This window comes from Brachyistius frenatus, unplaced genomic scaffold (genome assembly GCF_029030835.1).
Source record: "Brachyistius frenatus isolate BFR_SWC_R1_liver_20210118 unplaced genomic scaffold, ASM2903083v1 Contig_288, whole genome shotgun sequence".
NCBI lineage: Eukaryota > Metazoa > Chordata > Actinopteri > Embiotocidae > Brachyistius > Brachyistius frenatus.
Genome location: NW_027210887.1, coordinates 4,731 through 15,919, shown reverse-complemented (window position 1 = coordinate 15,919; position 11,189 = coordinate 4,731). Strand labels below are relative to the sequence as shown.

Below are 11,189 nucleotides of genomic sequence, written 5' to 3'. Positions count from 1 at the left end.
CAAAAAAACAAATACAACTTCCATGAAAATACTGTAAAACTACCCTTTGCCTTCATTTTTTGGGGAATTAAATTGTTCTGTTCAGCTCACAAAAAGTCAGATGCAGGACGTCATTTTTTAGATGCAGACTTTTAACTGTCACCGTTTTCCTTTCTAACATGACAGAAGGACTTCAGGGAAGTTCTTGAACATTAAACATGTATGTTGAGTAATCCAGACGAGGCCCTGTGTCAGACCACCCTCATTTTCTGCTGCACGTGTTGGTCACTTTGAGTGACTGCCCCCTGGTGGAAGACCACGTGCTCACAGTCACAGCAACAACAACTGCTCCGCGTGCTGTAGTTCACTTCCCGTTTTCATCTGTAAACTGTCACACATTAAAATAACTTGATTAAATCAAATACATTAAGCTGATTGAAAGCCTACATTATTGAGTGTCTTTTTACATTATAACAAGCAAAACTAAAAAAAAAATAATTGTTTTGTAGTCCCAAGTTTATCTTGAGATAAATGGGATTACTTATACTATTATCAGAAAAATATTATTAACAGTACCATCACTTTTGTTAGATTCAAACTTGTCATTTTTGGTGGTCTGTTATTAAGTTCTTCAACTTGTTTGTGACAGAACCCAAACGTCTGCTTCATTACACTTGGTCTTTGACATAGTGTCACTTTTTCTACAAAGGCAGGTCTTCGTCATGAAGTTCATTGAAAGTTCCTAAGAAATAAAAGACAACAATAAATCACGGTTTAAAAAGGTGTTTATTGTTATTGTGGCATTGTGTTCTGTTCCCTTTTAATAAGGTAAACAATCAGCACAAGTCAAGAGGTAGAAATCTTCAGTCTGAAAGTAATGTTGGGACTGACACACACACACACACACACACACACACACACACACACACACACACGGCAAAGTTTTTTTTTTTTTTTGCAAGTTTCCTCCATCATCTACAGCAATGCTGTCAACTTGCGGTGCCAAACTGTCACCTCAGAATTGTACATGCTGATATTCTCTGTGCACAAACGAGAAATAAATAAAGAGCATCATGTCGGAGCACCCGGAGGACGCAGTAACAATCTTCAAATAAACTTTTTTTTACCACTTTCACCTCCTGACTAACGGCTGATTGGTTGAACCATGAAGCTGGCCCCTCCCTTTACACAGAACAACAACAAACATGGCCTACAATATATTAGCTGAGTGCTGCACGTTGGCTTATAAGTGTATGTGAGTGAGATCCTGATGAGTCGAACAGGAGGGGGGAGGGAACGGTGGGGGGGCAGGGGGGTGTCAAAATAGATCGGCACAAAGAATGGACCAAAAAAAAAAAAAAAAAAAAAGTTATTGTAATGGTGGCGGAGCACATCCTCTGCTTAGTGTTGGAGTCGTTAAGAACGTGCAAACAGCTGGTATGAACAGTATTCTAATGATGGTTTGAGTACAGGACACAAAACGGGAGCTGCCGGTTATTTGACCCAGGAGATGTTGAGACAGCGAGCGATGAAGGCGTACGTGTCAGCTACCTCCTGGATGACCTTGCTGGTGGGCTTGCCGGCACCGTGGCCCGACTTTGTGTCCACAAGGATGAACAGGGGATTTGTCTGCTTGCCGCTGTGGCCCACAATGTGCTGCAGGGTGGCGATGTATTTGAGGGAGTGGAGAGGCACTACCCGGTCGTCATGGTCCCCCGTCAGAAGGAGCACCGCAGGGTACTGGATCCCGTTTCCCTCTGGGATACGGATGTTATGGAGCGGGGAATATCTAAGAGGGAGGAGCAGTGGGAAATGAGACATAATCTATGTTTGTCAGGGTACTTTCAATATTGATTAATTGTCTGATTCAATCCACAGCTGATGCCTCTCTCAAATGTCAGAAAGTAATTCAAATGCCAAATATGACTTCCCACAGTCCAAAGTGACGTCTTCAAGTTTCTTTTTTTGTACAAACAGTTCAAAATCGAAAAGATTAAATTTACTATCGTAACAGAAAAGAGGAAAATTCAATCATTGTGTTGTATTTTTTTGTTTAAAAAAATTATTATTGCATCCTCAGCATATATTACTATTTGAGTTCAAATAAATTCCAGTGTAATTTAAAGAAGTATTTGTTGCTGTAAAGCACTGAGTTCTTCTGCTCTTGTATGAAAGCTGTTTGTTGAAAGTTTATTTGTATTATTTGTATAATAATATTAATGTGTGGGTAATATTAGTTGTGAACTTCTTCCTGCCTCAGGTCATCAGTCACAGTTTAGTCATAGCCCCTATTTACAGCAAATAATCACTTCAACATGGATAACTGCTGGAGGCTTGGGTGGAGTGAGTCCAATAAGCCATGTTATGATGATTCTCTCCAGCAGTGAAGATCCTGATAACAATTAGAATCAGCAACTCGTTTCAGATTGACACAAAAATGAATGTCAATCCAGAGATGAACATTAAAAAAAACTAATAAAAAAAAAAACCCCATTCCCCATCACCACACAGACACACCATGCACATACTTGATGAGCCACTCAAACTGCTCTTTGACTTCTGAACAGCCAAAGTCTGTAGTCCAGGCGTGGCCGATGGTGAACTTGTGGAACTTCAGCATGTCCATGACGCCAACCTGAGCTACAGCGCAGCCGAACAGCTCGGGCCGCTGGTTCACACAGGCCGCTGAGGGAGGAAACAGCTCGTGAGCTCAGGCGACGAACATAGTTTGAGGCTTTATTAAAAAAAAAAAAAAAAAAAAAGATGCTATGATATGTTGTTGTTTAGGAGGAGCACACATACCTACAAGCAGTCCACCGTTGGAGCCTCCGTTTATGGTGAGTTTGGAAGGAGAAGTGTACCCCTCCTTGACGAGATATTCAGCTGCACACTGGAAGTCTGTGAAGCAGTTCTGCTTGTTCGCCAACATGCCAGCTGAGGAAAACAATAAAAAGGATGTAAATGAGGACTTAGTAATGTTATTACTTAAAATACACATCGAACATCCATCACTCCTCCCGTACGACCAGCTCAGATTAAAGATTATTGACGAGAAACTTCCCAGAGTCCTCCAGTCGGCAACTTTCTGAATCCCGACAGTTTATATGCAATGCAGGCTTTAATTTTCCAAATCGTACTTCCGGAAGTTGCCCTTCAAACTAGTTGTGCTGTCACACGTCTTGTTTATAGGTTTACCCGTCTGAGACACTTAACTTTCAGCAGAAGAATTTGAAAACAATGTTAAACTGAAAGTAGTACATTGTTTTGTATAATGGAGGTTAAACATCCCAGAGAAGTAGAAATTCAGAGTGGAGCAGGATGAGTAAGATTTGACAAATTTAGGCTTCAACCAGTCTTTACCAGTTAATAGTAAAACCTACACAGTGGCTGCTAAATACTCGAGCAGTGACTGAAACAGCTAAAAAAACCTAAAAAAAACCTGCTGCAGCAACAAGGATGAAGTTCGTTTATCCTACTGCACAGTTTGCTTTTTTTACATGACAAAAGCCCATAGGACATTCCCTTGTGATGGACGTTTGTTTGCATGCTCAATGTCTGTAATTGTGAATCTAAAGCCTCCCACCTTTGTGCCAGGTCTCCCCGTACTCTCCTCCTCCTCTGATGTTGGCAACAGCCAGAACTCCCCCCAGATGTCTGACAAAGATGAGTCGGGAGACGCTGTAGCTCGGTGTGATTGAGATGTTAAAGCCCCCGTAGCCGTACAGAAAACCTGGATGAGAGCCGTCCAACTTGATGCCCTTCTTGTGAACAATGAACATGGGTATTTGAGTGCCATCCTTGGAGGGATAGAAGATCTGACAGAACAGAGAGAGGCAAACTGTGAGAGAAAACACAGTCTGTGCATTATGAAATGTGCATTATGAACTGGTCAGGGACAATAAGGCTTCACCTTTATCTGCCTTTGTGTCTGAGTCAGAAGACAGGACAGGACAAAGGAGCTCTCATAAAATCCTATCCTCAGCACCTTGCATATCTTTACATTTCTAAATGTTATTTGTGGGGGTCACTGCCTTTAGTAGAAACATAACAATAAATCCGACATCCAGAAGCAGTGATACGTCTTGCTGAATGTGGCCCACTGCTCGTCCGAGGCTGGATTATCAACGTCAAAGTGAGCAGCTGCCCAGGGGCCAAGTTTATTTTATGTTATCTAGGTTGCAAGGTAATTTGATTTATTGCAAAATTGTCTGAAATTTGCCCCACTGAAGTAGAATATCAGTGACGTGTCCTCTGGCGGCAGTCTTTCAGAAGGCCCCTGCGTCAACATCTAGTTTTAACCTGAATAGTTTTAGTTGACATTGTACTCATTTGTTGTAAAAGTTCTTTCATCCAATCGTTTTCATTTTTCTTTTGATGCAAATCAAGCAGAAGGTAGTATTACTCCATCATTGTAGTACAGCAACCAACATTTATCTTCATTATTGATCATTCGCTGAAATTGGGGGATTTGTTTAGAAAATAATTCATCAGTTAAATTTTGACAACAAATATCAAACAGAGGAAATCCCATTTTTAGCTCTTTACCTGGGTGGTCTGGTAGTCGGCAGGGTTGAAGCCTTTGACGGTGACCTCTCTAAAGATGTGGGGCTGCAGTGGCTCCTTGGTGAGGTCACAGTGGTAAATGATGGCTACGTGGAAGAAAGAAAACCAAGATTTCATTTCTAACTCATTTGGATAATTTGTGGTTTCCTTAATTCTTTAAAAGGTCTCATTTAAATGTGGACGTATGATGTAAAAACCCAAATTTCAAACAACTGGACTGAGCACCACAGCAGGATGTAATACTGTCAGTTTTGAAGCACTCTTAATCCCACAGCTTTAGAAGAGTTGTGACTAGTTTTTCATTCAGCTTTGACCCCAAAGTTTTTACTTTAGCAGTACTTCATGTCGAAATTCTTTAATTGTCCAACAAATAGTAAACTTAAATGACATCTCTGACAAATTGAACAGATATGCTCATTAATTAAACTACATTGTAGCGATTTGGTACCTGGGGATAGAAAAGAGGTGAAATAGTAGAAGATCTCAGAGTCCCTCTTTCGTCCCGTGAAGCCGACTACAGAGCCAACATCAAGAGGGAAGGTCCTCAGCTCCTCCCCGGAGCTCAGACGGTACATTTTCAACACATTCTTCACGTCATGGAGGAAACACACAAACAGATAGCTGGAGTATGTACAGGTGGCGAAAACTGCAGAGAAGATGGGGCAAAGAAAATACAGCAGGGAGGAGGTTTAAATCTGTATCTTGTGCGACGATAAGAATCCAAATATTTTGACAATCCATGTCACACGAGTGTTGCAGCAGCTCACCAATAACGTCCTTGTCGTGTTGAGGGATGAGCTCCTTCCAGTTGCTCTGATCGGAAGAGGCAAAGTCAATGTTGATGAGTCTGTAACGTGGGGCATCTAGGTTGGTCTTGAAAGTGAACAGCGTGTCCTCGTTGGTCACATATTCGTACTCGGCGTCAAAGTTGTCGATTAACTTCACCCATGGCAAAAGTCCTAAACAAAGACGATGAGTATCTCATTTCAAAAATCTAAAAGGGCTGAGCACGCACGATTAGAAGCAAAAACAGAGATCTGCAGTTGATGCATCACAAGATGGGAATTAATTCCCTTCTTCGTGGCCATAAACTGAGACAGTAATTTCATAACGGGTCGATACAGCTGAAAGTAGAACGGTGATTTTCCAAAACAAAGTCATAAAAGACTTACTGAGTGACGCTAAATAATAACTTAAAATGTTGATTGGAAAAAAAAACCCACCAAAAAAAACAGTGTGAACACAACACAAGAAACAAAAAAACCAAGAGAAACACACCTGCAATACCTCGAGGAGTAGTCTGGAGGTCACAGTACCACAGTCTGTTGACAGGGTCACAACCTTCTCTGATGGACAGCAGCACGTAGCGCCCATCATCTGATACCTGCAATAACAAATGCAATTACTAAACCAAACCTCCATATGAATTAACACGTGCACTCTGCTTAAGTCATTTATTTAAGAAGCAAGAAAGAAAAAAACAAACACTTCAGGCGTACCTCAGCCCCACTCATCCATTTGGGGTGGTCAGGAAACTCAGCGCAGAGGACGTCCTCAGACTGCGGAGTCCCCAAAACATGAAAGTACAGCTTCTGATGCAGGTTGGTGGAGGTCTCGGTGCCTGACAGAGAAAACACATTTTCGGTTCATCACTGTCCCCCAGGGGTGACTGTGAAAATATTTTGTCAGATGAGGAAGGTAAGGAGATAATGAAGGTGGGTGTGGACTGCCGATATAACAGCAGAGGACGACAATGATGAAAATCTATCGCACTAAACAAAAAACAAAAATAGGAGGATCTATTTGATCTTTTGTCTCAAATGTTTTTTCGGTGCCAATTTCTTATTTTATTCTTAATTTCAAAGGGAGATTAACCAAATAGCAAACAACTGTTTTATACTCTGAGGGATATCAATGACAACTAAATCAAGATTTAGTATTTGAGAATGTCTGAATCCAGTCCAACACTGTCTTACCGTCACTTTTGCCCTCCTGGTCTGGGTAGGAGTTGTAGAAGAGGCCCTTCCCATCATGAGTCCAGGACATGCAACTAAACTTGACGCGCTCCAGGCGGTCCTCCAGAGGCACGGCACCATCAACCCGCAGGAAGCGGATCTCCACCCAGTCGGACCCACTGGCACTGGTGCCATACGCCAGATACTCCCCGTCCTCAGAGAATGCATAGCCTTGGAAGAATAAGAGGAACAAGAACAGAACATTAACATAGACAATAGAAGAAGTTAACAATCTTTATTTAGCTATGAGTATAGACACAATAAATTGCAGGTTATTTGCAGGCCTGAATGTTTAAAATGTTGTCATTATTACGATCTCAAATAACTACTCAGACAATCTGTCTCTGTGTCTTCAGCAAAGGCATTACAATGAAAATCTTACTGAAAATATAATTCCCCCAAGGCAATTTCAAAACAAATATAATTATTGCTATTAAAAGGGAATAGGGTAAATTTCCAGAAAAGCTGTTCCAAAGAATAATGATAAAAAATAAAAAAGGTGAAATAAAATGCAGTAGTAGTTTGCTTTCAGCCTTTGTTGATACCTCGCAGGGCTACTGTCCCGTCATCAGAGAATGTGTTTGGGTCTAAGAAGACCGTGGGCTCGGCATCGAGACTCTCCTGCACGTACATCACACTCTGGTTCTGCAGGCCTGTGTTGTAGAAGTGAAAGTACCTGCAAATAAAGGGAGAAATTACAGATTTGATGACTTTGCCTACGTCGTTCAAAACTAAACGAGACATGTTGCTAAAACTTCTGTTGGAGTTTGACTCACCTACTTCCCCTCTTGAAGGGACAGCTGTACTTGGGATAGTCGTACAACTCAGTCATGCGCTCCTTGAACAGGTCTCGTACCTCACAGTGCTCTAAAAACGGCAACGTCAGCTGGTTCTGAGCGCTGACGAAGGCCTGGTGGAAGAAGACGTAGTACACATCAGTGTATTATCATCACTGTTGGCGATTTCAGGAAGCAGATACACTAATGTGTCTGTATTCGTTTGCTCAGCAAAACTGAAAAAGGTGCTTCTCAAATCCAGACAAGTCAAAGCTCCGGGTTTTACTCAGCAACATTATATATATATATATCAGGCTGTACTATATACAGTGGGTACGGAAAGTATTCAGACCCCTTTAAATTTTGCACTCTTTGTTTCATTGCAGCCATTTGCTAAAATCAAAAAAAGTTCATTTTATTTCTCATGAATGTACACTCAGCACCCCATCTTGACAGAAAAAAACAGAAATGTAGAAATTTGTGCAAATTTATTAAAAAAGAAAACCTGAAATATCACATGGTCATAAGTATTCAGACCCTTTGCTCAGTATTGAGTAGAAACACCCTTTTGAGCTCGTACAGCCATGAGTCTTCTTGGGAATGATGCAACAAGCTTTTCACACCTGGATTTGGGGATCCTCTGCCATTCTTCCTTGCAGATCCTCTCCAGTTCCGTCAGGTTGGATGGTGAACGTTGGTGGACAGCCATTTTCAGGTCTCTCCAGAGATGCTCAATTGGGTTTAGGTCAGGGCTCTGGCTGGGCCAGTCAAGGATGGTCACAGAGTTGTTCTGAAGCCACTCCTTTGTTATTTTAGCTGTGTGCTTCGGGTCGTTGTCTTGTTGGAAGGTGAACCTTCGGCCCAGTCTGAGGTCCAGAGCACTCTGGAAGAGGTTTTCTTCCAGGATATCTCTGTATTTGGCCGCATTCATCTTTCCTTCAATTGCAACCGGTCATCCTGTCCCTGCAGCTGAAAAACACCCCCATAGCATGATGCTGCCACCACCATGTTTCACTGTTGGGATTGTATTGGGCAGGTGATGAGCAGTGCCTGGTTTTCTCCACACATACCGCTTAGAATTAACGCCAACAAGTTCAATCTTGGTCTCATCAGACCAGAGAATCTTATTTCTCATAGTCTGGGAGTCCTTCATGTGTTTTTTGTCAAACTCTATGCGGGCTTTCATATGTCTTGCACTGAGGAGAGGCTTCCGTCGGGCCACTCTGCCATAAAGCCCCGACTGGTGGAGGGCTGCAGTGATAGTTGACTTTGTGGAACTTTCTCCCATCTCCCTACTGCATCTCTGGAGCTCAGCCACAGTGATCTTTGGGTTCTTCTTTACCTCTCTCACCAAGGCTCTTCTCCCACGATTGCTCAGTTTGGCTGGACGGCCAGGTCTAGGAAGAGTTCTGGTCGTCCCAAACTTCTTCCATTTAAGGATTATGGAGGCCACTGTGCTCTTAGGAACCTTGAGTGCTGCAGACATTATGTTGTAACCTTGGCCAGATCTGTGCCTTGCCACAACTCTGTCTCTGAGCTCCTTGGACAGTTCCTTCGACCTCATGATTCTCATTTGCTCTGACATGCACTGTGAGCTGTAAGGTCTTATATAGACAGGTGTGTGCCTTTCCTAATCAAGGCCAATCAGTTTAATTAAACACAGCTGGACTCCAATGAAGGAGTAGAACCATCTCAAGGAGGATCAGAAGAAATGGACAGCATGTGAGTTAAATATGAGTGTCACAGCAAAGGGTCTGAATACTTATGACCATGTGATATTTCAGTTTTTCTTTTTTAATAAATTTGCACAAATTTCTACATTTCTGTTTTTTTCTGTCAAGATGGGGTGCTGAGTGTACATTAATGAGAAATAAAATGAACTTTTTTGATTTCAGCAAATGGCTGCAATGAAACAAAGAGTGAAAAATGTAAAGGGGTCTGAATACTTTCCGTACCCACTGTATGTACATATACACATATATATATATATATATATATATATATATATATATATATATATATATATATATGTATATGTATATATATACATATATATATATATATATGTGTAGCCTGATGCTATTTACTTAAATCTGGTAACTAGTAACACAAACTGGACTTGTGTAAACTCTAAATAATTAAACTGTAAATAATTAAACTCAGTAATGTTTCATCTGAATAACGTGTCGCTGATTTCAGTGATGATGAGTTTACCTGCGTCTTCTCACTGTCAGGGTCCTCCAGCCAGCTGTACGGATCCGGGACTTTACAGCCCTGGTAGTCATCCAGCTGTGACAGGTGAGACATGAGTGACAGGCGAGACATGAGTGACAGGTGTTCAACTAGGTGTGGCAAAACAGCAAAACAGAATCGGGGTGCCAAGATGGCAGGTCCAGGCTGGTTAGCACTCAAATAGCACCCGAACTGTTAGATTGTGAGATTAAAATGGGAGTTAAAGCACTTTGAAGATTCATTTGTCAACAGCCGGTCTGAGCTAGGCTAACTAGCATGCTAACAAAGCGAACGCTCATTTCTATGAATGAAGCTCGTGATGATTAAGCATCCGCTAGGCTAGTTAGCAAGCTACATTTACTTACAACTGCATCGTCGCGGTAAGCCTGCGGATACTGGAAAGACATTTTGGAGGTCAGTTTTCGTGGATTGCGCAACAACAGAACTTGAGTGACAGAGTTTAATAATCGTTCAGAAAAGAGTCTCCGGATCCTGAAACACATCCAGCCCTTCAGTCCTGCTCACAGTCAACGAGCTCCGGGAAGACAACCAGCCGGCCGCCGGCGCTCAGTCCAGATCCGACATCGCCCTCTGTCGACAGGACACGGCATGACACCTCGTAGAATAACGATTCAAGGAATTCTTCTTCCCTGTTATTCTTGTTCATTAAGCTTAATCGCTTTTTGTGTGTGTGTGTGTGTGTGTGTGTGTGTGTGTGTGTGTGTGTGTGTGTGTGTGTGTGTGGTGGCTTTAACGTACTTAAACACGCATGACACTTGTAACTCACGTCAGTCGCGGCGAAAATCGACGTATTGTAGTGGTTTCGTGAGTGGGCGTGGCCAAATTGCTCACTAGCCCCCCCGAAACTGAAACCCCAGCACCTAGTTTCACCTGCATGTACGACCTTCGGTGGACATGTAGACCGTACCTCCATGTAGAACGTACCTACGTGTAGACCTGTAGAACGTACCTGCCTGTAGACCGTACCTACGTGTAGACCGTACCTCCATGTAGAACGTACCTACGTGTAGACCGTACCTCCATGTAGAACGTACCTACGTGTAGACCGTACCTACGTGTAGACCGTACCTCCATGTAGAACGTACCTACGTGTAGACCGTACCTACGTGTAGACCGTACCTCCATGTAGAACGTACCTACGTGTAGACCGTACCTCCATGTAGAACGTACCTACGTGTAGAACGTACCTACATGTAGAACGTACCTACGTGTAGAACGTACCTACGTGTAGACCGTACCTCCATGTAGAACGTACCTACGTGTAGACCGTACCTACATGTAGAACGTACCTACGTGTAGACCTGTAGAACGTACCTACATGTAGAACGTACCTACGTGTAGACCTGTAGACCGTACCTACGTGTAGACCGTACCTCCATGTAGAACGTACCTCCGTGTAGACCGTACCTACGTGTAGACCGTACCTACATGTAGAACGTACCTACGTGTAGAACGTACCTACGTGTAGAACGTACCTGCCTGTAGACCGTACCTACGTGTAGAACGTACCTATGTGTAGACCTGTAGAACGTACCTGCCTGTAGACCGTACCTACGTGTAGACCGTACCTCCATGTAGAACGTACCTCCGTGTAGACCGTACC

At 42.6% G+C, this 11,189-nt stretch overlaps 1 protein-coding gene across 2 annotated transcripts; it reads right to left on the bottom strand.

Annotated features, from left to right (window-relative positions):
- Positions 1-746: 746 nt before the first annotated feature.
- LOC138635064 (prolyl endopeptidase-like) lies at positions 747-10,092 on the bottom strand. Of its 2 annotated transcripts, none has more exons than XM_069722375.1 (14): positions 9,931-10,092; positions 9,548-9,622; positions 7,334-7,467; positions 7,103-7,233; positions 6,519-6,728; positions 6,042-6,163; positions 5,821-5,926; positions 5,310-5,501; positions 4,991-5,188; positions 4,525-4,628; positions 3,563-3,794; positions 2,782-2,913; positions 2,508-2,664; positions 747-1,768 (listed from the first exon to the last, which is right to left on the bottom strand). In XM_069722375.1, exons 1-14 carry the CDS (start codon positions 10,066-10,068, stop codon positions 1,474-1,476), a joined length of 2,226 nt encoding a protein of 741 aa, XP_069578476.1. In that variant the 5' UTR covers positions 10,069-10,092; the 3' UTR covers positions 747-1,473. The 2 variants fall into 2 exon arrangements, with proteins under 2 accessions (XP_069578476.1, XP_069578477.1); XM_069722376.1 differs by having other exon boundaries at positions 5,830-5,926.
- Between the last annotated feature and the right edge of the window lie 1,097 nt (positions 10,093-11,189).

What these genes read in the sequence shown, in the direction of transcription:
- LOC138635064 (XM_069722375.1), bottom strand. Translation starts at nt 10,068, where the DNA reads ATGTGTTTCAGGATCCGGAGACTCTTTTCTGAACGATTATTAAACTCT. An exon ending in TACTCCTCGAGGTATTGCAG is followed by an intron (nt 5,502 to 5,820) that starts GTGTGTTTCTCT and finishes GTCTTTGTTTAG; the next exon opens with GACTTTTGCCATGGGTGAAG. An exon ending in CAGTTTGAGTGGCTCATCAA is followed by an intron (nt 1,769 to 2,507) that starts GTATGTGCATGG and finishes CCTCCCTCTTAG; the next exon opens with ATATTCCCCGCTCCATAACA.